General features: G+C 35.5%; 1 protein-coding gene across 1 annotated transcript in view; it reads right to left on the bottom strand.

Annotated features, from left to right (window-relative positions):
• Nucleotides 1-1,781: 1,781 nt before the first annotated feature.
• Nucleotides 1,782-27,580, bottom strand: part of AHR (aryl hydrocarbon receptor) — a 62,242-nt gene continuing 36,443 nt past the window's right edge. The window contains exons 3-11 of the mRNA XM_059844218.1: nucleotides 25,396-25,511; nucleotides 21,838-21,927; nucleotides 19,913-20,036; nucleotides 15,573-15,703; nucleotides 14,510-14,712; nucleotides 12,761-12,870; nucleotides 10,134-10,275; nucleotides 8,088-9,351; nucleotides 1,782-4,912 (exon numbers count right to left, since the gene is read on the bottom strand). Of these exons, the coding sequence (XP_059700201.1) occupies nucleotides 4,757-4,912; nucleotides 8,088-9,351; nucleotides 10,134-10,275; nucleotides 12,761-12,870; nucleotides 14,510-14,712; nucleotides 15,573-15,703; nucleotides 19,913-20,036; nucleotides 21,838-21,927; nucleotides 25,396-25,511 (2,336 nt within the window). The 3' untranslated portion in view covers nucleotides 1,782-4,756. The remainder of the gene's footprint in view (nucleotides 4,913-8,087; nucleotides 9,352-10,133; nucleotides 10,276-12,760; nucleotides 12,871-14,509; nucleotides 14,713-15,572; nucleotides 15,704-19,912; nucleotides 20,037-21,837; nucleotides 21,928-25,395; nucleotides 25,512-27,580) is intronic.

Raw genomic sequence — 27,580 nt, 5'->3', positions numbered from 1 at the left:
GCATCCAGGCCAGATTCAAGAGAAGATAAGAGCCTGTTAGCTACACCATGAATCATAAAAAAGTTTAAGTTTGAGGGAGCTCTCCTTTTTCTCAAATACTGCCTACTTTGGAAACATAGTATATACAGCTTTATTTAATACTAATAACATTGTGTGTTGGACATCAAATAGAAAAGTCAGGTTATTAAGAAGAAAACTCATTATCTCCTAAGACTGATCACATCTTTAATTTCACATATTTGGTTGGACCCTCAAAATTTTTTCAGATACTGATGCCTTAATACTATGGTTCTTCTTCACTTGTCAGGAAGACAAACTTCAAGAGATAAGAGGCTTTATAGAATGTGGGTTCACCAGAAAAATCAATGCACCAGAACTTATTAGAGTGAAAGAATGGAGTGTAGACCTGGCTCAGATTCATTGATAAGCAATCAAAGCAAGCATTGCTTCCTGGAGGGAGCAGGAATGAAACGGGTGAAACTGAACAGTGCCCCACCCTGGAAATTATATATTGAGATTGTGTAAGGTATACAACGGAGGGAATTTCATTTTTAGTTTTAGATGTCAACTTACATTTTGGATGTCTACAGATGTTTCAGTCTTGTATTACTTAGTAAGAACTACAAGTGTCAGCTAGTAGGGAAGCATGCCTGGGCAGAGAGGAAAGAAGGCAGGAAAATAATTTGCTTAATTAATCAATGACAGAATAAAAATATTAGAAGTAGAATCAGGCTCTTACTCTAGATAGTGGAATTAACTGTACTTAAAAAGCCAGTTCTCAGATAAACAAAACCACCTGAGAACAAAACAGCTGTCAGTTTAAGTGTGCGAGTGGGAAACATGATTCCTCACTAGGAAGATCTCCAAAACAGCTATTTGGAAAAGCTCCCCTCTGACAGACCCTTGAGTAAGATTATGACTTCTACCAAAAAATTGCCTGAGCTTTTGGTACAGTGCCCTTCTGCTGGTTTGGTATCACCATGGTTGTTAACTTTCATGCTGATTAGAGCAAAGAAGAAAAAACTTCATAAATCTTTAAGAAAATGGCTTTCTCCAGAAGAAAGTATCTCCTTCCTTCAAACAAAAGGACAGTAAGGTCCTATACTTTTGGGAATAGGTTGATATGTGGCTTGAAGGTGTACTTTTAACAAATGCTACAGACTACAAAGAAAAGGATAACCAGTGTTGCTTATATTATTGCCTGATTATTTCCAGATGTTACCTTATAGATTTGCAGTCTTGTTGAATTATACTTTTACCTTAGCATGTCTCTTTGTGCAGTGCAAGAAAAGTAAACAATAGTACTGACATACAGAGTTCATAGCCTTGTATTGATTCTAGATAAGAAATTTGTCTTAATACACTTTGCAAGACAATGGTGTAGTTCCAGCCAATTAAATTATTGCCCATCATGTCACTAAACTGAAAAACTATTGTAAATTTGGTAAACTGCATAGGGAATTATAGTGAAACATTTGATTTAGCATTACAAACAGTTTAAAAGATTATCATGCAAAGCCAAAAGAGCACACAGGAAACAGTAATATTAGCAAATATTATTAGAAAGAAACAAATTGTTTTCTTAACTTAATGCCACTATGAACTAGCAATAAACAGCAAATACCAGTGTAATGTAAGTACCAATGGCCAGCTCCAGATCACAAAAAAGAACATGCTTCTTTTCAGCAGCATCAATGCAGAAATCTGTTCCTGCCTCAGTAGCGTTTAACTGTGAATTTACTGTGAGTAAGCAATGAATGTAAGAGCCGTCCAACTACTAATTGTGGCTTGCTATTTACAAACTTTATTTATAAACTCATTTTCATGCAAGTATAAAATACTAATTCCATGGACAAATACACATTTGTTCACCACTCTAAATTATATACATTGTATTTGCATTTAATATTCAGAGAAGTGCAAAGTCCACAGTGACGTAAAGAACAAGTTTTGTAAACTATTTTAGATGACAAACTCTCAAAAGATATTAGTAACCATACAATAAGGTATTTTTTGTATACTGCTGAAATCAAACATTTTTGTAGTAAAAGAACATACATTTCAGCTACATTCAAGTGAATATTTTATTACCATGTATTATGTCTTACAAACTTCAGTGGAGATGAGCAAGAGCGCTACAGAACCATACCTTAACGCAAGAGGTGTTTTGCATGGTATGTGCAGGCATAGCCAAGGAGAGAGGAGAACTGGAAAGAAAAACAAGATAAGAAAACTTGTACAAAAATGGACAGTAATACTGACTAACACTGGGTTATAATCTTACTTATAACAGACCTGAAGGGCTAATAGATATCCAATTCAGAAACACCTGTGCACTGTAGGTTCAGTTTGGTGCAGATCAAGAGTGCACTAATACAGTCAACGTTGTACGCATAAGATAATGCACAAAATACGCTGATATGCATATCAACAACTAACTTGTTTACATTAAGTAGGGCAGCACTGCTGTAGTACTGCATCCTTGGCACTTAGTGATAGGACAACATGTATTTGGTTTAACTAAATTCATAAACAGGATATATAATGGTTTGTAAGATGGAACACATATATTATCCCTTTCAACCTTCTGGTTTTACAGCATTTTTCTAATTTTCCAGTTCAAATGCAAACATGACACACTAGCTAGATATGGAAGACATTTCAGATGTTGGCTTAAATCACCACCTTCAGTCAAAAAAAGACAGAATCAAGGATTAATTCAAATTATAGAAAGTGAATTTGTTACTACCATCTTGTGCAGAAAACAAAATCTGAAACATGGGGGAAAAAAAAGTGACCTAATAATAAAACCCACAATGTCTTTATGGGCTTTTCCTGAATAGTAACTGCTTCCGTAATATCCCTTTCATATATGCTGATTTCACTTAAAAGAACTGCTGAATTTATTAATCTGAAAAGTTGTAACTGAGTTAGAAGTTTGGCATCATGTATCACATCACGCAGAATGGAAAAAAATATGCTCTTCTTCAAAGAAAGCATGTTTCGGCTGTGAAAGGATTCCAATTTTAATTGATTGTCCTTTATTAAACAATATTAACAGCTATCTGGAGGGAGCCAATTTACTTTTGCCTTTTTCAAACAAACTGGTTTAATTGCCATTTTACATTATATATATAACAAATGTAATAAAATTGTTCTTAACATATAACAATGTAATACTTTAAAATTAACTGTTTAAAATATTTTACAAAGACATTTTATTATATATGAACTATACAACACACAAGAGTATGAAATATTTTGAACATATACACATTTCTGTATTTTTCATGTAGATTATTATTTTGCAACAAACATTGGTGTCTGCGATTTTACAGTCCTCAATTAAAAGCAAAACAAAACCCCAGAATGTTTAGTGGATATGTTTAGTTTGGGTTTTTTCCTGAAAATAAAACCTATTGCATGGAGAATTTCTCTAATGATTTTTTTTCTTTCCCCAATTTCGTAGTTTGCACAAAGCTTTCCAAATGGATCAACATACAGAAGAAGAATAACCTCTCTGTTCTTTGCGGTGCAATTTGCCAGGGATAAAACTGAGACCAAACGGACCCTTTCCCTACTATTAACATTGAAAATTGCAGTCAAAATAATGTCAATGTCAATCACTATTGAGACTCCTTTACCCCTTTTATTGAAAATGCAATCCTTTTCAATATCCATTTTAATGAAAATATTTGCATAGAGCAGCCTTGTATTATTTCTAAAGAACATTATGAGCGTTTTAACACAAGATAAGGCACATGTTTTTCAGCATTAATAATCTAAAACTAATCCTGAGGATCTGCTCCTCCCCCTCAGCAAAATCTGCTTTTTTAATATACCCTGTATTACCTGAAGAAAGCAGAAAAGCAGTATAGAATCAACTCAAATTCTTTAGCTGAACTAAATTGAGAACATTAACAACTCCTGATAATAGTGTAACAAATCCACAGATGATTTAAGTCACTTACTAAAAAAATAATTGTTAGAGGGAAAGAAAAAAAGACACAGCCAGTAGCACTGTTGATACTGTTGATTTTAGCTAAAAGTTCATACACTAGAGATGACATTTATAGTGAGTTTTGCTAAAATAAGCTCCCATCAGAAATAAGGTAGCTAAATTGTGAGGCACTTAAGGTTGACATGAAAAGGAGGAATGCAAGGGGTCTGTTTCATATAAAACCTGAAGTTGCATATCATATCCTTGTATTAAGCCTTCTATTAAAGTGCTAGAAATGGAGACTTAAAACAAAAGGATTCAAATATAAAATAAGTGATTACAGAGCTTAGTATGCATTAAAATTAAGTGCTTTTGATTCTCATGAATTTAGAGCATTTTTATAGTTTTTAAAAAATAAAGTCTGGAAATAATCCACATGTGAATCACCTTCCTTGTGCCATCAATGCTATTTGTAAAGTGCCCAATTATTTTCTAAACAACAAAACCATTTGCCTTATCTTATGTTGTACAGCATGACATAGTCTGTAGTATGTATGTAATCCATACTTCAAGGACACAGTCAGTCTGATGGAAAACAGCACATGCATACTTTAAATCAGAAGATTTAATTCCACCTGTCATTCTAAGAAGCCAGGTCTTGAATTACATATCCACCCGTATATAGTGCAACCAACCTCATATTCTCAAAATGTAATTTAGCTGTTCAAGTCTGACACTCAAAGAGAGATATATCAAGCTTTTCCTCAGAGCAACCTGATGCCCAGACAAAATCACAGATGGAGCTCTAGGTCTGAATCACATAAATCCACTAGATGCCAAATCTGAGAAGGATCTGGGTTCTTTTGGATGATGAAGAGGCTGAAGATGTGTGGCAGTCTGTGCATTACTGATCACATCTAACTGAGAGGGATATGATTCATTTACATTTCCTCCATTGAAACCATTTTGGAACTGGCAGGAAAAAAAGAGAATATAAATGGTTAGTATAGGAAACTAATTTATTAATAAGTATTTAAAAATCCTCCTAAGGACACACTGGATGAAATAATCTTAAAATATATTGATTAGCTTTAATTTTTTTTTTATTATGAATAATGATATTGTCATTTGCATTAAAATAGGGACTGAATCATCAGTGAACTTTACCCATGTTGAAGTCAATGGGAGCCCTACTTCTGGCTAAGTGAAGAAATAATTTTATTATCTAAAGTGCAATAGAGTTTCTATTTCTAGAAAGTACAGTCTGAGAACTCCTAAATGTCACATCCAGCTGTTATATTTTAAAAGCAACCTATTTACATCTTTCCATGCCTGCAGTGGGATCCAGACATAACAGCTCCTCCAGGAATGCACATGCAGTCCTATCCATAAGCTGAAGCATACTGTGTGCAATCCACTGGCTCAAATGTTGCAGGGTGGGCTTTTTGACAGTCTTCATAAGTAAGAGCAATGAAGGGCTTTCATCAGTCTTAACATAATTGTTCATGGGATTATTTTAATCACCTAATGTAATGCTTCCTGTCATGCTGAGGACTTTATCTATAAAATACTCCATTCGGTCATGAAAAGAAAATACAACAAAGTATTTTAAACATTTCCATCATCTCTTTGGGAGTAGCTTAAATCATAAGTATTCATTCCTTCAAGGTTTGTCTTTAAGAACATGTCTTATACATTCATTCATCCATTCATCTATCAAATTATGCTGGGTATTAGTTCTTTTTTCCTTCTATGCAAACATTGAAATTTGACTAACTGCGCACAATTCTTCTAACTTTTTAACAACAAGGCTATAACCATGTGAATTATGTTTTCAATCAAAGCTGACATACTTTTAAGAGTACACACAAGGATTGCTTCTGACAGAAGCAGGTTATTTCAATATTCTTCATTAATAAGATGACCACACATTAAATTTTTTAAGAGTGCTCTCAACATAGAATCAAGTACTTAGGAAGGTTTCTCCTGCTTAATAAAGGAATACTGATCCTAAACAAGCAGCCAAACGATCACAGGCCTTTCTGTCGTTCCCATCACCAAAAGTGATTTCAGACTGCACTGGCTATGCCACTATTACAAGATAGGCAGAAAGTCAAGACACATGACCACAATAGACCCTTCTGGCTTTCTAATTCCATAGTCTTTTCATGGAGAAATCAATGGGACTTAGAAGCCTGAAAAGATACCGGTCATGGCTTGTATAGCAACATCTGTCTTTTCTCTGGACTCTAACCACTGATAGGGATGTCAGTGTGCTAAACCCAGCCACCAAGACTGCCCTGCTTTGGTTTGGCTGTGTGAATGTGGGCTCAGACAGCAGTATCCTATTTGGTTATTCACATGGGTCTTCTGCTCATGCAGTGCTACTCAGCCCCACACAGCACAGGAATACGCTAACAAGAGGAGCTGAATTTGCCTCTGAAAAACTTAAGTAAGCACAATTCATCCACAAAATGGCCTTTGATAATTTTTTCTCACAACAAACTAAATGTCCTATTATTATTGCAGCACAGCATTCTAGTAAATAGGAGGTAATAGACATAATTTTTTCAAAGGTGCTGTCTTAGTAATTAAACTTTTTATAGATAGATGTGAAGTAAATGCAAGGAAGAAAATTTAAGAAAGGTTCATAACAACAACAACAATTATTGAGGAAGTGTAACAACAAAATAATCTGCAAAATAAATGCAATTAAAACCAGCCATTAAAAATAAAAAAATGGAATTGCAGGTGTAACAGCTGTTCAAAAATGAATGCATCACATTAGTACAGCTTTTGTGCAAAGAGTAATTCTTTGTTATTATAAAGAAAAACTTGGATGGCCCTGGAGTAGTTCTGTAACCCTTTTAAGAAGCACTCTGAAAGACTAAACACGGAGCACAGCCAGGCAAGGCACAGCCAAGTCCTGCTCAAGTTTGAACAGTGCAGTTCCTCAAAGTCACTTCATGCAATTTCAGCCTCAGGGAGAAGCCATTCATCATGCTGAACTGTGCTATAATTTAGGTAAATTTCTGCAATTCTGCAATAGCATTCTTTTCAGCAGTGAAGCATTTTAAAAAGGGAATGTTTTGTGCTTTTATTTAGCATGTAAAAAATGGATATGTTCTAATTGCACTCCTCGCCTTTGTCTTGCATAGGTTAAATGCCACTTAATACTTTAATTCTGTAAATGCTTATGCATGTGCATAAGCATTTGCCGGATCAGTACTTTAGAACATTAACTCATTGAGATTAAAAAAAAAAAAAAAAAAAAAAGAATTGTGCCTCTGTACTTTAGCAGCATTAACAGAAATAAAGGATACAACAGAAAGTACTTCAACAAAGATTATTCAGAATCAGGAACTAGCAATTGAATTTTGTTTCTAAGTTAATTTTACCAATGAAGAACAGTATTTACAACTGTAGTCTGTGCTACAGCCAGGATCCTCTCTTCTATGACTTTTATTGTGCATTCTCCTTGGTGAAAAATATTATTTTACTGTGACTATAAGTTTTTCCAATTATTTTTTTTTCCTAGAGTTAATTTAGACAGCAGCTTGAGGAACAAGCTGGCTTTCACTTACAGCAACATATAAAAACTTTTTTTTGGCAGTAACTGTGTATAGGAGTGAAACAGTTCATATTTCAGGCCATTTTTATGATACTATAATCTAATGCTTTCACTAATCCTAAAATCATTGAGGAATCTGAGTAGTTAGACAATATTCACACTTCAAAACCTTTTTTTTTTTTTTTATCCTCAAAACATGTTTAATGGAAATGAGTGTGCCCAGCTAACTCAACTCCTCTCTAAAGGGTTTATTAGCAAATTCCAAGACTTGGAATACTTTTCTTCTGCTCCTATCAGGAAAATTACTGGTATGGTACCACAGACTAGTTAATTCACTCTTGATTAATACTGCTAAAGAAAGCTATCAGACTGCAGGTACACGTATACATAAACTTGACCAAATGCAACTCTTCTCACTCTAATGAACAAATCAAGCAAAGACATTCGCCCACTGCTAAGCCATCCATGTCAAACTCAGCAATTCAGTCACAAACAAACTCTGCCCCCCAGCAGTCACCCAAAACAATATCCACTCGATTCAAAGTGCAAGCAGTGCAGCAATGCTGTTTACTATACCTTGTTCCCCAACGTTTGTTGCTGTTGATTTGTCATCATAGGATCATATTGCATTCGGTCCACGCAGCTGGGCTGTGCCTCCTGCGTGCACGGGTACATGGAAACAGCGCCTGCATAGCATGTTTGAGGAGTCAGCATAACCGACTCAGAGTTTATCCCACACTCAAGGTTTTCAGGGACTTGCTGCAAACAATTGAGAAAATCCTCAAAGTTGGAAGTAGCAGAATAGGTTGATCCATCAAAACCTGCTGCAGGAAAATCCATTTGAGAAAAATTAGAAAACGGTGGCATCATCGCTGTGGGTTGCTTGTAAGGAACAAAGTCTTGCCTACACTCATAAGGGGAAGTGTTAACTTCTGATTTGTAAGAGAACTCAGATGTACTGGCATGCATGCCAGGGAACATGTATTGCTGGGGCTGCTGCTGTGAGTAGCTAAGAGGCATGCCAGAGCTCCAATTTGTGAACATCCCATTGACTTGCATATGTTTCATCTTTTGACACAGCTGCTGTTGCTGCTGCTGCTGTTCCACAAGCTGCTTCTGGTGCTGATGTAGTTGATGTGGATCTAAGTCTTGCTGTACCATGCAACCTTCATTCTGGACCAAGGGCTGCTGCTGGTTACAGTCTGAATATAAGAAGTCAGATTTATTTAAGGAATCCTGAACATAAGTCAGGATTTCATCAGTTATGTTGATGTCTCCAATATCATCCACATCAGATAATTCAGTTTTAAAAAACTCCTCATCCTGCTGAATACACTTTAGATCTTCAAAGTCAATACCAAGGTTTTTCATGATGCTGTACAAATCACTGGTTTTGTTATCCTGAAAGAGTGCTGCACTGTCTTCAGGAAGTGGAACAGAACTGTCTTGGGAACACTCCATCAGCTCCCGTTTGAGAATGTTGTGATTTCCAGCAGGTAGGAGATTGTCTGTCCAGCCACTGCTAACAACACCACCCAGTTCATCCCTACTATCTGCAAAGAAGTTCCGTTCAAAAGAAAATTTATGTGAGGCTGGAGGGCAGAGATAAACAGACTCGTCTTGCCTTAACATGACACCTAGGAGGGAGTTTGGATCCACGGAGTCATCGTGTAGCGTTGCTTTGGCTCCTTTTCCCACTGTGCTTTTACTCTTCGGTTGAGAGGGGTCCATAAGGCTTGACATAGGGAAAGATACCTCATATAACACAGCCTCACCAGTGGCAAACATGAAGGGCAACTTCATGTTACGCTTTCGTAGATGCTCTGCCCCTTCTTCATCTCTGAAAATAAATCAGATATGTAGCATGGTACTGCAGTAATAAACAGTTATTCTAATCTTTTTGTCCCAAAGAATTAACATAAAAAATGAGCTATTCTATTTGTTGGCATTTTTCGAATTCCTACCTATTCCATCTCAACTTGGCTGAGTTAAACCAAGAGGCAGATTATGAAATAAGGAGCTTATGACTGTAATACCACATTTACATATTACATTTGTAATTAAATCTAGACAGCATACACCATTTTCTGTGCATTATGGGCTGAAATGAAAACAAGTGGGCTTTGTTCCATGCATTAAGCTTTTCTTGGTGTAGCAAATAAATCAATACTTGAAGTATCAGTTTTTCTCCATTTTACAGACTCCTTAGCAAAAATTATTTTATCTATTTAACAAGGCTGAATTCCATATTATGCAGAACTTAGTTCAGAACTAAAATTCAGGACTGAATTTGTTATTAGTTGCTCCTTCTACACAACTGCAGTTGGACTTCTCAGGTTTTGCTCATTGGGATTGAATATGGTGCATGGAATAACTTCATGCTTCTGCTGCTGACCTTGTTCTTTATAAGAAATCAATTTGTCTGAAGTTTCATGCAAAAGGACTATGCCACAAGTTCTGAAATACCCATATCTTCTACATTTGTTAGCAAACTGAAAGAATTTGAGGAATTTGGAATATCAAGGATAATAATTAAAAAACAGAAATTCCTTTGTGAATATAAACAGCCTCAAACTATTTTTCAGTTTTGGAAGCATACTACTTTGTGAACTGGTGACTTACGTAAGAGGTCTTTGCGTGGCTATGATGTAATCTGGTCTTCCATTTTTGTAGACAAGCCGTGCATTTGCCTGTACCCAGGCCCATCGATTTTCTTTGGTTAGAAGCCTAAATACAGTCATTCCACTCTCACCTGTCTTCATCACTAAAGAGTAAGCATACTGTTTACTGTCCAGCAAACAAATCATGAAAACATGCATGTCATGAAAGAAATCCCATCTGTAGAAAAATTTTACAAATGTCATGTCCTCCATCACCCAATTCAGGGTGGCACTAATGCATTCCCAGTGAATCAGGATGAAGGATCACTTCAAGATGTCTAATTTACTCATAAAATGGAAGTCAAAACTGCAAGATATCTGCTACAGATTGGCAACATTCTATATGAGGCTTTGTCCATTATTTCTTCAATAACAGAAATTAATAAATATTAGAACACATAAATGGCAGAAGCCCAAGTCTCTCTCACCTTCATAAAGCAGCTATTTCTTTAACATTTAGAAAACACATTAATTCTGAATGCAATCTTTTCACATTTTGACTGGTTTATGCAGAAAACTTGAAAAATCCTATGTTTCATTCCCACTACCACTAACAATGCTTGATAAACATACTCAATTTTCACAGTACATTTCTGTATAGGGTTTGTGTGGCCAGGTTTTGGTAGTTACAGGGAGGGCTACAGGGGTGGCCTCTGTAAGGAGCTGCTAGAAGCTTCCTCCATTTCCAGCAGAGCAAATCCCTATCAGCTCCAAGGGAGTTACTGGGCAAGTCTGGGACAATTAGAAATTGTGAAAATGCCTCTGTGATAACATTTGAGAAAAAAAAAATATTTTGCAAATATAATTGTGGCCAGAGTGAGGAAGGAAGAGCAGGAGATTCTAAAGCTGAGATTCTCCTGCAGCCCGTGGTGCACAGTCTGTGCCATGCAGAACCATGGGGATGCAGATATCCATCTGCAGTCCGTGAAGGAGACCCATGCCAGAGCAGGTGGATGCCTTACAGGAAGCTGTGAACCCATGGCAGGCCCATGCTGGAGGAGGCTCCTGGCAGAGTCTTGCAGACCCATAGAGAGAGGAGCCCATACCAGAGGAGGTTTCCTTGTGGAAGGTGTTTTTATAGCCTTATTTTACTTCTCATTATCCTGCTCTTTTGTTAGTATTCATTTCAATTAATATGCCCAGATGAAGTCTGTTCTGCCTGTGACAGTATTTGGTGAGTGATCTCTCCTGCTCCTTATCTCAACCCATGAACCCTTCATTATATTTTCTCTCCATTGTTCAGTTGTGAAGGGCAGAGATGGAGAGGCTTTGGTGGGTGCCTGGCATGCAGCCAGGGTTGACCCACAAGTCACTTTGGTGCCAAAACCCAGGATCATGAGGGTGTTGAGATAAGGATAGTAACCAGGAAAGGTAACTGGCAAAATGAGTACTGAACAATGTTAGAGAGTACAATTATTATGAGGAAGTTTTGTTGTAATTGTGGCGAAGGGACAGAGGGCGGATTTTGTGCAAATTGTCCAGTTTTGTTCTGTGTTTTGATGAAGTTATCTTGGTTTTGTGTGGGGAGCTTTATTTTAGCTAGTTTTGTTGTTCTAAGTGAAGGTTGTGTGATAAATGTGGATTTTAAAGATAATTTTTAAATATGAGATTCAGAGACGCGAGGATGGAAGTAATAAAATTGCTCAAAAACCCTGCACTTGTAGATAGAAAAATTAAATAAGATGTATTAGTAAAGTCTACAGTCTAACCAAACAACCTTGCTACAAAACTTATTTTCTTTATTTTAATCTTAGAATAAAAAATGTACCAAAACTAGTTTTAAGACAAAGTTTCAAACCATTCAAGTTTCATCTCTTTGTTTCTCTTTATGGAAAACAAAACCACTGATAAGCAACAGTGAGTGAGCTTCACCTGAAGCAGAAAACGTGCTTAAATAGACTGAGAACAACCTGCTGAGGGGCATTATCCAATTGTCTATGAGAGGATAAAAGAAAAAAACCTGAACCTTTCAAGAGAAGTCAGTAGAAAAGAAGTATCATAATATTCTGAAGATGATTCTGTAAGTTCCAAAGATAACTCTGTTATAACTAGCAGCAAAAGTAAAAACCAGAGTCCCCTAAACAGTTATACATCAGATAGCTGGTGCTTACTTCCTCAACACTATACTTCTCTCCATAATTGTTACTTAAACCATCTCAAGCTGCCAAGAATCAAACCCAGAAAAGTTTGGACACTAGCATGTTAAATCAGAGATCAATTTGTGGTAAAAATCTTACACCAATATCAAAAGAAAATGCTTTATTTATCTTGTTAACAGGAAAGCTATCCTTGGTAGTCCCCTTGCCCGAAGAAAGCTCTTGAAATAGCAGAAGTCAGGCTGAGCAGAGAAGGAAGTGAGAAGAGCAAGATGTGACAGAGACTGGAATATTTATCCTAAAAGGGTCTAAATAGGAAAACTAAACATTTCTTCAACCAGTGTAAGTTTTTAGAAGGACAGGTAGAACATATGAAATGAACAGTGTTCGTTTTGTTAACAACCTCTTTTTTTCCTGTAGTTCAAATTGCATTCATACTGACAAAATACTCTATGCTTTGATTTTACAGCCTTTTTTAGGGAATGAAACTTACTTCGGATGTGATTTTCAGCACAGTAAAGCATGTCAGCTGCGTGAATAAACTGGTATCCTGTTCCTCTCATACACAGCTCTGCTTCAGTGTATCCCAGGACAATCTTTCCTCTGAAAGGTAAAAAAAAAAAGCAACTGCAACACTGCTGATGAAGCAACCACAGAATGAATGTCTGCAAGTTAGTTAGTTAATTATGGCTAGAGTATTTCAGATATAAGAGCTAACAACAGTTTGTTGCCATATCAATTGTACACGGAAGCAGAACAGCTCCAAAAAAAACCAGAGTCAACAAATCATAAAACTTTAATTAGTCTGCCAGGTTGCCTTCAGTGACTACGACTGGGTTCACAAAACCATTAGATCATAAAAAAGGGTGGATGCCTACAGCCAGACTCTCAATTCCATAATACTGAACAAATTCACTCCTAGCAGGCAGCAGGCAGCTTCCATTAGTTCCAAAGAAAGATACCCTTTTTTTGGCCCTAATCATTTACCTATAGGTGCTTTTGTATAGAATTAAATAGGGGTTTAACTTCAGTCATCTAATACTTCTTGCCTAAATTAGAAGTTTTAGTAACTTGAAGTTCTAACCCAGATGTATCTCAGAACTACATCTCCTTTGCTTTTGAGTGGTGTGAGACCCCTGTGTTTGCATTTAAATGAGATATGACTCAGAGGACCACTAGCAAGAGTCACGTTTGACCATGCAGCTAAAATAAGAGTATTTCACTAGAGGCTGGGGAGATGAGACACTTAACAGAATTTGCATGATCTCTGTGCGACCTGAAAAAAAGACATAGTCAAAGAGAGACCTAAACAGGATTTGAAACAATGACATGGAGATGCAAAGACAAAAGATAAAAAAAGGTAGAAAGCAGAGATATGGAACAACATACATAAAATCATTTTTTTCAAGAGAAGAAAAACATCAAACAGAGAAAAGAAACACTTGTGTTAAAAATTTTGTTGTTTTTTACTTGTATCAGCTTAGAGAAATAAAACATTTTGGTCTCTCAGTAGACAAAACACCAAGTAAGTAATTCAATTCTATCCTGTAAGTAGGCATGGAAACCCATGCGAGAGGCTCCACTGAAAATGAAAGCATTGTCAGTCAAAAATAGGAGGGAGAGGAGAAGGAAGGAGGCCAGAGGCTCTTATTTTGATTAAAAAGCATCCTAATGGGTTTCTTGCCATTTTGAAACATTATTTTCATCTAGTACTGCAGTAGTATTTCCAAATTTTACATAGGGAAGAGAATGGTTTGGAAGTAGGTAAAATCATAGTATAAAAAAAGTATTTAAATTCTGTTGAAGGAAAAAACATTTCTGTTATATTTTACAGCTATTTGAACTGAAGGAGAAATGTAGAATGAAATTAAACACTTGTTCTATCAGTTTTAAAACCAAATTTCAAACCAGATTTAATATGAAATTTTCTTATTCCCGAATTCATTATTATACTGTCTTTTGGTTTTTCTATTTTGCATTGGTTTTGCAGGTTTTAGCTTTGTTTTTCTAGCAACTGAGAGTCAGAGAGCAGCATGCCATTTCAAGGAAATACACTATGGCACACTCATTTCTCTTTACTTGATAACAGGGCAGGAGAGAAAAACTGTAACAGCTTCTAAACTGCCATCACTGAAACAGTTTATATACCCAAAGAGTAGCCTATTTTATATTTCAAATACATACCTGAAACCTATTTCATTGGCAAATTATTAGACAATTACAGAGAACAATTTGTACCTACTTTGCATCACAGCCAGTGGGTGTGAAATCCAGTTTGTGTTTAGTTCTGAAGATGAAGTTTTTGGTTCGTATCTCAAGGATGGATGGTGGCTGCAGGGGAGTAGCTACTGCAAACAGTGCAAGCTGAGGAGACAAAGTAGCACCATCCTTCCCTTTCTTGTTTTGTCCATGGAGAAACTTCAGTCGTCCTTGAAAATTCATAGCCTTAGGAGGAGGAAAAAAGTAATTGTTACATGCTGGAGATATTTAAAAGCAAGATATTTCTGTATTATGTAAAACATGTATTTTTCATTTTTCTAAAAATCCATCAGATTCAAATTTTATAGGATGGCATACATAAAGGTTAGCTAACAAGTACAGAACACTGTTGTTATACCCTTGAGTGTGTCACTTCAATATCTATTGCTAAACATATTGAAAAATTAATTAAAGGGAAGATTATTCTGTAAAAAAACAAACAAAAAAAAAAACCCCAAACATGTAGTATCAAATATCATCTGGGGCTTCTAATATTCTAATGAACACACATGCATATAATTATATCATTATTTTTCTTGGAAATTTGTATGTTCAATTTTGCAGTTGTAAAGAATTTTGTTTTGTAAGATACCACATAGAGGGTGATAAACCTATACTTGTTTTAAAATATAAATAATTGACTAACAAAAAAATGCTTTAAAAAACAAGTACAAACTTTTCCAAATAAGGAAAAACTATGGTCCTCTTAATTTCGATGACTTACTGCATCTCAAGATACTCAACTTGCTACAACAAAATACTCTTGTAATGCATTTTAATCTATAAAGAACACAGCATTTTAAAAAAGCAGTTGCTTATTTGCATTTCACTGAGGAAATCTGGCCATGAGAGAGAACTTGCATCTGGTTGTGACAACAATCTTAAAGGGGAGTCATTTGGTTCACTAACTGAAACATTGTGGTACAAGCAGCCCAGATACCTTTGGAGACTTAACAAATAAAGTAAGTTGCTGCACCTCTTTTTAAGAGGTGCAGATTTCCAACTTTTAGGCATACGTGGAGGTTTTTATGTAACTCCATACTCACCAGGAATCCAGATGAATTATCCAGGAGACATCGTAACCTGCAGATGAAATTCCTTTCCATAAAGGAAGAATTCTCTGGAGGAAGCTGGTCTGGGTTATAATAGGTTGCTGGCTGTGAAAAGCCATTATCTCCTGCAGGAAAGGATTATTTATAAGGATTATTTTTAGAAGAACACCTAGTGAAGGCTATCTATAACAAACGATCTTCCTTTTCATAAACAAAGTGTTAGGTCATGACCTGAGCAAGAACAATGTAAACTGGAAACATCCTCAGAACCTATTATTATTGTGACACTGAGGTTAAACATCAATTCTTCGGATGGGATTATGTTTTACAGGCTATGGTGTTTGAAAACTAAATGTAATTTCAGTTTTTAGGGGTTTTTTGGTGTTTTTTTTTGTTGTTTTTTTATTTTGGGTCTTTTGTTTGTTTTGGTTTTTAATTTATTCATTGTATTCATCAACAGCCTAGATTCTGGACCAGTAGCAAAGAGCAGAGTTCTCAGCAGAGTATACAACCATGTTCCTACAGTGGTATGATCTCCAAAAATGAACAGCAACTACAGGAACTGAGTATTCAAAAACTCAGTATCAAACTGGGAAACTTACTTTTCAGACAGCCAGGTGAAAGCAGTAGCAATAAATAAAAATCAGCAACTTTAGGAAACCACCACAAAAAATCAACTGTTTTCTCCAATGAAAGCAAAACCACCCTACTAAATAGTGAAAAAATTTCTGGGCTCTGCTTATCAAACCATCATAGTTATTTCTCCAGGTATACCTGGCGTACTTGTGTTTTGCAGCTGTTTGTTTTACAAAATACTCAAAACCATGATTGTTAACTAGGATAACAACATGGTATCTTTCCACCTAGTCAGGATAGGCATTTGCAAAGTGGTATTTACAAAACAGACTTACACATTTGGAATATAAAGTAAAACCAGAAGGTAAATCAATAAACCTCTGATAAAATATATATGTTCCACATGAGACTACATATACCGAGATGACTACTCACAGCAAATTTAGCAAAGCAATCTTGTTTGCAATACATATAAAACCAGCCATACCCTAGGAATTCATACATGCAGAAAATTGAGAAAAATCCAGCTTAAAAAGACTTTTTATAATAAATAATTCTTTAATTTAAAAAATTAGTCCATGTACTCTTAGAGAACTGATTATCAAGTATGGATAAAATGATAATACAGATTTTAAGAACCCATATTGACTTTCCAGACATGGAGATGAGGTCAGGGAGAGCATGTCACTTAATAACACACCACATTATATTTTCTGGAATATAATTCTGTCTCATGAACAGCTGGAAAAATTTACAGATAGGCTCAGAGGTTAGTACACTGGCAAAACAAACCCAAAGGTAAACAAATCATTACCAAAAGCCAGTTCTGTTTAATCTCCTATGAATTCAAGGGACTGAATTGGAGCCAAATGAGATTGCTGATATCTTACCAATAGCCCTTACAACCTAAGGCTATCTAAATCCTACAAGTATGCTGAGTTATCTAGCTTTTCAGATAAAAACAGGAGATGCCTTTTTTTTCTTAAAAGAATTGCTATGCAAGGTCAATTTTTGCTGGATAAACTTCAAGGTACAGAGAAAAGAAACCTTTTTCTGCTCTAGCTGGTAGTGTGATGAAAAGGGATAATCTGAAATTACAGCCATGTAAAGAACTGTATTGGCCAGTCACCATTATGAGCACATCCCAGAGGCAGAAAAACTCTATTATTTGTAGTCCAAGAGAGTTGCCCTCTAACTTTGAAATTAGAAAATAAGAAATTCCCACACTTGTCATATGGATGGTTCTCAACAGACAATGCAAACTTCCTTACTTGCTACTGCTGCAGGTTTTTCACTATGAATTGCTTAACTAACAATGAGAATTTTCAACACTTCTGAGATGGTGCTTCTCTAGGAAGCTCTCTGAAGAAGCAATGATTATGAAGAAAGAGCATCAAGGAAACAGCTTGCAAATCCTAAATAATATTTCAAGAATGCCAACTCTGACTGGGTGCAGATCCAATAAGCAGTGCCAGGGTTTCTGCTGGCATCCTCGGCACTGTTGGGTGGGTCCTTAAGCATTTCTGCCAAGGGAAAAACTCAGTGTTATTCTTTGGGTAAATACAGAGCTGAAATTTGAAGGTTCAGCAAGTCCAACTGGATGTTGTGAAGTTTGTCAAGTTCCATAGTAAAATGCACAGTTCCCAAGAGCGAGCAAAGCTGTGGTGAAAGAAGTGGCTCCCGACAGAAGGGGAACAGAACTCCAAACAGGAGGCAATGGGCTTCAAAACTGAGCCTCCTACACTTGTGAAAGCAACACTGCTGCACTTTTCCAGGCAGACAGAAGGCAGGAAGGTTTTACGGACTGGATCTTGAAGTGACTCACTGTAAGGAGGCAAAGAATCTAGCAGAGCATCTACAATCCCTAGAGCAAAACTACCAGTTAACACTAGAGGGGTTAGAACCCATATCCCTCACAAAGCTCACACTGGATCTCATCAATCCCACAGAGCAATGTGCAGAACATGCAGTGCATTAAGTGCTTGCCTTTAAACTCAAGACCATATGGCTGCGCAACACGCCAAGTTCAAAAGATAATTCAGACTTAATGCACCAAATCAGATATTTGGGAATGAAAACACCAAAATTTTGCAAACTTCTCTGGGAACAAGTCAAGGACCAGGAGGCATGTCTGGGAAGCACAGTAACAGCTGAGGAAACCAGTGGTCTAGCAGCATACCAGAGTACTGAGTGAGAAATAACCAGTCCAGGCTAACTGAAGCAGAATCACTTCCCAGACTCAGGATGGAATCTGTGCCTGAGCACAATTATAATATACCTATAAATATCTACATAATGCTAGCTGAATGTATTAAAACAGAAATGGATTAAATTAGCAAAAATGGAGGGGATCCTTATGGTAATAGCATTATCCTTTGCTATAAATTTGAATTCAGTTCAAAAAACTTCAACATCCAAACATTTTATGCCACTTGAGGCTCAAAAGTCATGACTGAATCATAGAATGGTTTGAGATAGAAGAGACCTTGGAGATCACCTACTTCCAACCCCCCTGCCATTGACAGGGACACCTTTCACTAGACCCAGGTTGCTCAAAGCCCTATCCACCCAGTCCCTGGATGCTTTCAGGAATGGGGCACAATTAGCAGCTTTTATTAAGCTAGAAACACTAGATATAAACCAAAAAATTGTTTGTAATCTTGCTCAGCACTTCCTGATGTTCAGTCAAACCTGAGGCCAATCCAACCTGGTGTCATCCTCTTCAAATAACCTTTTCTAAATTCAAATGCACTTGCTTAAGGTCCATAGAACACAATTTCACTCTGAAGCAAGCAGGATGAAAATCTGGTTTCTGAGAACCTCACTCTTTGCTGTACTGAACTCTGCTATTAACTAGCTGTGCAGCAGGCCTGTGGAGATGGATCTAGAGCTGATGTAACAACGTTGACTGCTAAATGAAAAACTGAAATATTCTGAGGTGTGTTACAAACACAGTAACCTTTCTGTATTATTTCAAGGCATTTCCATACTCTAATTTTTTTTATTACTTAAAGATTTATTTAAAAAATGGACTTTTTATGGATTAATGAAGCCCCTATAATCACGTCACAGTAACAGAAGATTTTACCTACATGTTTAAACAACTGTTGTGCAAAAGGAGCATTAAAGTGGAGCAGTTGTCTCTATGGCTTTGTTGTCATTATGATGCAGGCCACATGCTTCCTGGATTACACATAACCTGCACCTACACATCTTTGCTCTGATACACATGCAATATGTTTCTCCTTAGTTGTTTCCCAATATAGCAGCTCACTTAAGCATCAGTCAGTAACATGTGACAACTCTGCTCTAACATGCATACTACTTGATCTTAAAGGCTCATCTATTTAATCTTTAATTTCTCTTCCCCATTTATCTCCAAGAGAAATACTGCTCTATGTGGCAATGAATGCACTATTCCCTATAGTAACACTGTGACTAGCATATTCTTGGACTGATCAATCTAAGAAACTTTGTCACTTATACTCCAAATTAAAGTCTTCCAATTTAAAGTGTAATTAGTACTTTAATGGTACTCTGTTATGAATAATAGTGCTCATTTAAAGTGCAAAATATAGTAATTCTCACTGTTGACTAAATGAATCCATAAAATTCAAATAAATTTGAAAGATGCTATTTCTTCCTTTATTCATCTAAAATGATCTTTTTTTTTTTTTTTTTCTTTTTATATAGACAAATTTAAAAAGCCCAAAAGGAACCAACTAATCCGACAGGCAAATAATAAATTCTGTTCTCACCTTGTACACTTGGTCCAGAATCTCCTGACTGGGCAGGATTTAATGCCCAATGTAGCTGTTGCTGAAACTCAGGTCTGTCTTCGGTGTGAATCAATTCAAATACACTCTGGTGTATAATATCTGACTGTGAACAAAAGGAGAAAGGGGAGAGAGAACGACAATAAGAAAATTATATCACAATATGGTACAAGTTGTCTGATGGACAGCCCTGTTATGGATATAGCAAAATACATTTTTCTCAGGGATAAATACATACAATCACATGCAGGCGGCAAAGCTTCATGAAACAATTTTTGGCAGCACAGAGAACAGCTTAATTGAACACATGAGTATGATCATGGGAAACAATAATAAAAAATATTGCCTTAGAAAAAGAAGTTACATTATTTCAACTATTTCTTTACCTGCTTTTACCTAAGAAGACTTCAAAATGCTATGCTTAGGTTCTGTTTCAATTATTTAATTTTAAATACTGGTAAATAAGGTATTTGCCATCTGGTACTTGACTTGACCCACTATACGTGCTACAGGAATACAAAAGAAGCTAAAGACCCTGAACCAAACTGCCAAAACTAAGCCAAGCAGATTATAAACAGTGGATTTGTTTGCCTGAAAGCTTTGTCACTTCTTAAGGATGGGTTTAAAACATGTAATTATTAAGCCCTTATTCCAATACCAATTGTGTGATTAGGAATGTGATCTAAATGGCAAAGGCTCAAGGGCAAGGATTTGTGCTAAAGGAATTTAAGGGGGAAAAAAACCCACCCAAAACAGTCAAGAAAAGACTCAGTTGACTGAGATGAGTTAAGATCCTGCTTTTTGGCATGTTTCAAAAACTGAACCATTATATAAACAGAAAATATTTGAATAAAACATAGATCTAATGTAATTGAGATGAACTGGCAAAAGCAGAAGCCTAGGTCAAATTTTGCTATGACGAATTTCATAAAACAATCAGTATTTTCCAGAATAAACTGCCAGAAATACCAATTTTTGTAACTTTAAGACTTTACTTCTATATCATGCACTTGATTTACTAGCATTACTTCATGAATGTTGCCCCCAATTTGTTTTCCAAGCTTTTTTCTTTTTTCGTTCCCCAGCACTGAAGGAATACGTAAACCCAGGAATAAAAACGGGGTTTTTTGAAATACTTTCTTTTACACAAACTTTCCCCAATCTCTTATCAGCTACCTGAAACTGCACACCAAGCAAGGTTTCTTGCTATTTTTAGATAGCAGCTGAATCTATCAGTATGCAGTATTCATGAATATACCTTGAGAACTACATCTATCATCTTCATTCTATCATCTTCACATAAAGTAATTCCAGGAGTTTTCTAACAAAGGCAGAATTTGCCTGCTATGCCTCAGTCTTTAGTACTTTGGCACCTGGCTTTCAAGCCCAGTGAAGTCAGCCATATGTGATCTGCACCATAAATAGTAAAAAACAAATGCTTGTCTTGAAATTAATAATTAAATAAATAAACACGAGCAAGAGAACAAATTCCAAAAATACCTAAATCAGTCGCTTGATATTTATAAATCTCAAGGCATATGGAAATAATTTTTCATGAAAGGTTTCTATTAAAATAATTACCTTCCCATTGAATTATGTCTCACTCAGCATCATAAACTGGGTAACACCACAGTATAAATTTCAAACAGTTGTTCCAGTAAAGAATAATTAAGTGTGAAAATTTCCTATCTTGCCTAACTCAACTTTGGAAATTATATTCCTGTTGTCCTTGGCCTGACATCCTGGCTATGTAAGCTGATAGAAAATATGGTTTCAAAGTAATTCAACCTAAAGTACCTAACTGAGAGTTTTATTACAAAAAAATTTTAAGACCCTAAATATGAACACTGATGTTCCCTGAAATTAGGCAAAACCTTGGAAAAAAATAAAAGAAAAAATAAACTTACTTGTTGGAATCCCAAGTAGTCTTGGATAGTAGAGGAGACATAAAAAACCAGAGCATCAGCTGTAACAACTAACACAAATCCATTTAATGCCTGGGGAAGAAACACAGCAATCTGTCAGTTTTAGAGATAAAATTCCAGATAATTATTGTGTGTCTAGGTCTACCTATACTGTAGTCCCCCAATAAAATGTGAAGCATGCAAAAGCACATCATTATCTGACAGCACAAATAGGATTCCTCATTGCATCTCTCTACAGTGTTAGAGTTAAATGAAGAAAATTTGATCTAATGAAAAAAGCCCAGACTTTATTTTAAAATTCAGTGAAGAAGCCAAGTGTTGATGACTTTTCAATACCCTTGATTGTAGAGGACAAGGGACATATATGAAGAACTATAAGTTTATCTGATATCAACCATATTTCACAATGTTTGTGTGGCTCAAGCCTTGGATACCCCCAGCTGCCCACCACACAAACGAGAGCCATGTCACAAACCCAGTCCCAAAATCCGTTCTATTCATAGTGCAGACAGGCCACTGTGGACAGGAAATCAAGCTATCAAGATCCCCTATATAGTCCAAGAAAACATTTTATAGTTTACTTAAAATAGAAAACCTCTGCAAAAGCAGACTATTGCAAGTAAACAATGTTTTTGAAGAGATTTCCCCCTCCGTGGAGCAGCAGACCAGGCGGCTCCACACTCAAAGTCACGCAAAGGGCATTTATCTGAACTCCCAATCAATAGGGTCCATGGCAATTGTTGTGATAGCAAACAGTACATTTGTGACTTGGCAGCTCATCTGAAAGGTGCCGATTTACTTCTATGGATTTCAGTCAAGATTTAACAAAAGGCAGTCTCTAGGGGCTGGATTGAGTATATTGTGCCACTTAATTTCCTCAGCTGCATTCAAAGGCAAATTTGGCCAGCATACTCAAAACAATTTTTAAAAAAAACCCTTTATTTATGCAGAATTATTGTACATAGAAAATGTAAAGCAAGAGAAGGATATCGTATATTTTACTGCAACAAAGTAATATCATATAAATGTAATATCTGATTAAATTACTGATCTTTAAATGCTGTGAACCACTCCAATTTAATGTGTAGATATCATTTAATCTACTCTCATAAACAGTTGTTAGCTCTATAAAAACTCCTTATAAGTTTAGTAAATTTTACATGAATAAAGAATGAGATAAAAAACCAGTAATAATCTAAAATTAAATAGCAGGGCCAATGCAAGAAATCTCGAGTGGTTACACAGAATCCTTGGTTTTGGTGAAGCTTGCAGTAATTCCATGGGAGCAGAATGCTGCAGTGGCAGGTGCTTGTGTCCTCTGCTGACCTGTTCTGCAGGGCATTTCACCTCAGCTGCTTGACACAAAACATATGCAAGCTGCACAGCATCTTTGTCTCAAATGTTAAAATTGGTTATTCTGGTCCATTTCATACAGAGCTACCTGCACTTTCTGTACCTGGAATTCAATCACATTTTGCACTGGTCCTGGTACACAGTTCATCTGGAACCAGGATTGTTACTGAGATAGCAATATGCATTTCTTAAGCCAAAAATTCTGTAAAATGCATATATCTGGATATACCAAGAAGTGGGAGATGACTTCTGATGGAGATTTTTGCAAAATGCAATCAAAAAATAATTATCTGAAAACACATAATGAAATTTCTCAGTGAGTTTATTATTCTAGAGGACTGAAGATGATATTTGTGCCTCTAAAAATACTTTCAATGCTTCTAATAAAGACATAATTACAAAATTGTTCATTACTGTTGAGAATTAAATTTTAAAAATTTCTTAAAGGTCATAATTTTTCTTACTTTTTTTTCAATAAACTTGTTTGGGCTGTAATAGATTTTGTATTTAAAATAAGAATTTGAAATAATTTAAATAATTTTAAAGGAAATTTAGCTTGCTTTTAAGAAAGACATATTTATGATCTCAGCTCCCACAATATATTGAATTGGTAAGACAGTTTTTGTGTTGGAAATTAAAGACAATTTTCTGTTTGTTAAGAAGAAAGCAAGAAAAACTGATGAACAAATAAAAGCAATTACAAACAATAGGATGTTTATTCATATCACCTTGGAAAAACAAAAAAAAAAGTAAGGAGATAATAAAAGGAAAACATTCATCATCAGTTACCATCTATTCGCCTGTGTAATGCAAAACACTTTTGGGCATAAGTGGAAGGGAAGGACTTTGCCAATATTTACAACTTACTGCTTCCCACTATCTTCTGGAAAATTCCCAATTTCATCACACTCATGACTTGTTACATAACCTAAGAAAACTCTATCTACACAGTCATTCTCATAATTTTTTTCACATATATAAAATATTTACAAAACAAATTCATTTAAGAAATTTGGTTAATTTACTTCCCAAGAGGGGCAGAATTTTCAGTAATAGCTATATCACCCACTTAATTTTCATACTGGAAAAGAGTTCCCTCATATAACTTCCAGTCAGAAGTCATAAACCCCCCCACTATACTTCAGATTAAATAGGTGCCTCCAATATAAACCATATATTTCAGCTTTTTTGGTTCTTTTCTGTCTAAAAGAAAGCTGTTCACTGTCAGTAACTCCACAACAGTTCTTTGTCCTACTTTATTAAGGTTAGAAAATGAAATAAATGTCCTAGTTTTTTTAGTTGATTAGAAAACAAATCTCAATTAGCATCAATTTAAAATAACTGTTTTGTGGGATTCTTAGAACTCGTTTTCATTTCAAGTCTTTGAACACTGAAATTCATTTTGTTTGAAGGAAACAATTGGCTCTGACTGAAAGATTTGCAACTTTTGATAGATATGTCACTGTGAAACCTATGTAGTAGACAGACTAACAACATATTTCAAATGGAGCTGCAGGTCTCCATAAAATCTATTCTGTGAAACCAGCTGGAACATAGTAATATCTATATTTGTAATTTCTTGCATTTAATCTGGACTTGGTGGTATATAATCATCCATATGCTTTGACACTCTAGGATATTAAAACAGGCTAGACAATTTTAAAAAAACCCACACTTTAAAATTAATATTTTCCATTAGTTCATATAAAAGTTATTCAAAGTATTTAAAATTTGTCCTGAATCTACACTATGTATGCTGAGTTCTTTCAAACCACTGAGAAAGCAAGACATCTCAGCAAGCCCAAGGTCTTTGAAGTTAAAAATTGTTTCTTCCAGACAATTAGTTACCAAATTTACAGCAAATCAGTAACTTATCTGGCCCTTATAAAAACTGTTCCTTTATATTAACATCTTTATTAACAACAGATGAAAAGAGATGGGAATCCTTTCTCCCAATAAATTACTTAGAAACACTGAAGAGGAGCCCATATTTTAACATCCACTCAAAAGTCCCTACTACCAAAAAAATCCAAGAGCTGTTTAATATTACCCTAAAGAAAATGAGGAAAGAATTTCACAATAAGAAAGCTTTTTCTATCTCATCACTGAGCATCTAGTATGCTAAATACAGGTGTTTGGCTTTTTAAAATTTAAATCTTTGTAAAATATGTCTGTTGCAAAACATACTTGCAAGAGGAGTTCTCCTTCCAGGATCTGCATCCCTTCTCCACATTTTCCTGTTCTAGAGGTTTCCTGAATGCCATTTCTTTCTGGTCTGGTAGAGCTAGATGATTTCAATGCAACTAGAACAAAGAAAAGAAAAAACAATGTGAGCTACCTTTGAAAGGCTGAATAGAAATTTAGGTAATGATCAGCTACTTTGTGTAAGAAAAAAATGGATTTAAATATATGCATTTTTATATATTTAAAATACAATCTAATGAAAGATTTTTGTTTTCATGTCAAACTTCTTCCTTACTTTTAGAGTGAACCCCCCAATTTTTTCATTTTTTTCTTTTCTATATATAATACTGTCACCTCAAAATCATTATTGCAATCAACCCAAGTCTCATTATTTTATACCTTTTTTCCTTCTTCTTACTATAAGACTCACTTCTAGATTGCCCCTCTTGTGACAAAAAAGGACATTTTTGTTTTCATAGGCCATCCTCCTATGACGGTAGCAACCCTGTGTTAAGGTAGGAAAACACTCACACTTATTCTTATCCCACCTAATTTCAGACATCACACTATGGTTCATCAGACAGGTAAAGTCTGCTCTAGACCTAAGGCTCCCTTCAGGGAAAGGAAGGAAAGAAACCCTAAATGAACCCTAAATGCATGGTACATAGTAAAAAATCCCAACTAAACAAAGAAAGGTATTTCAAACAAAAAGATGTGTGCATTTTCTGTCATTGTTAAATTTTAACCTTTTAAACAACTAGGCACTCTTTCCAACTTCAGATAAAATACTATAACAATGAATCATCATTATTCAGATCACAAATATACCTAATTGAAAGAAAAAATTACCCAGTGACTAAGAAATGAAGAATCAAATCAATTTTCTATGAAGTTCTCAAAAGACATTCCCATCTCTGCATCCTTCTAATAAACAGGATGCTGACAAATAAAACTACATATTCAAAGATCATCCATAACTCAGAATTTACCTACTTCTCAGTGCTCCAAAAAAGAGGGGGAAAAGAAAGAAATCTTCAAATCTGAAATTAGTTGAGTAGGTCTGTAGTGTCTAATCAGCGTAAAGCAATTGTACTTTAAAACTTTACCATAAAATTAAAGGCCACACCTCCCAGCCCAAAAATTTCAATGATGCAAAGCAAAGCAAAATTTATAATAGAAAAAAATCTATAAAAACAACTGCACTTCTGCAAAATATAATTTCCTCACAATTATGGGATATTCAGCCTAAATTTCAAATGATTTTTCAATCTGCTGAAAACCTTCATTTTTCCACTGCTTAGAACTTTATTCAAGAATCCTGAAGAACTTCTGTTCACTCACTTTTAAATTACATTAAACTATATTTTACACTATATATATTAACTGAAAGATAAATTATGCCTTTCCCATTTTTTAAGCTATCATGATAGCTAAGAACTTTTAAGTGAGACAGTTTTCATTAAAATATACCTCAAAGGCACCACAGAGGAAAAATGCGTTTTAAAGAGACATTAACTAGAGCAGAATGTATCTAAAGGTTTGCTTTGAAATTAAAATCCTAATGCTGTTCTTCCTACAAGGTAGTCAAAATGTCCTGCAACAGGCCACAGGGAGGTACAGTCAAAGAAAATTCACATGAATACATTATGTAGCCAATTTTTTTTCTAGCTTTATTACAAAAGGATATATAGAATATTAACTAAACATCCCTGAAGCCAACAGGCAATAGGAGAAAATGCTTTAAAATGCATGTTGTATTATTACTGAAAAAGTCCAATCCAGCTGTGAAAGCTGCAAGTAAAGATGCCTAATCACTCTTGCCTTTCTGCAAAATACTATATGCCATTAAATACAAGTGGGTTTTTTCTTTTATAATGTCTGATAAGGTTCAATACTGTCTGAGAGATAAAATCTATCAGGGCTCCTGAGCTCAAACATAGCCAATGCATTAGGAGCTATATTCCTCCTAACTTTCAAGGTGCAGAGGAAGTGTGAAGTTAAACATTTTCCTGAATTGGAATCTACCCTTTTGCAGAAATCAGAATGTGGATGGAATCAAACTGTTTACAACTAAGGCACATGGAAAATTGCCAACAATTAGGACTAGTAAAAATGGAAGATACAGGGGAAATTAGAGCTGTACATCCATAGTTTGGGTACGCAACTCATGAAAAAAATAAAACCAATC

The sequence above is a fragment of the Haemorhous mexicanus genome, chromosome 1 (genome assembly GCF_027477595.1).
Source record: "Haemorhous mexicanus isolate bHaeMex1 chromosome 1, bHaeMex1.pri, whole genome shotgun sequence".
In the NCBI taxonomy this organism is placed as follows: Eukaryota; Metazoa; Chordata; class Aves; order Passeriformes; family Fringillidae; genus Haemorhous; species Haemorhous mexicanus.
Note: the sequence above shows the minus strand (reverse complement) of the source record. Positions and strands in the feature narration are given on the sequence as shown.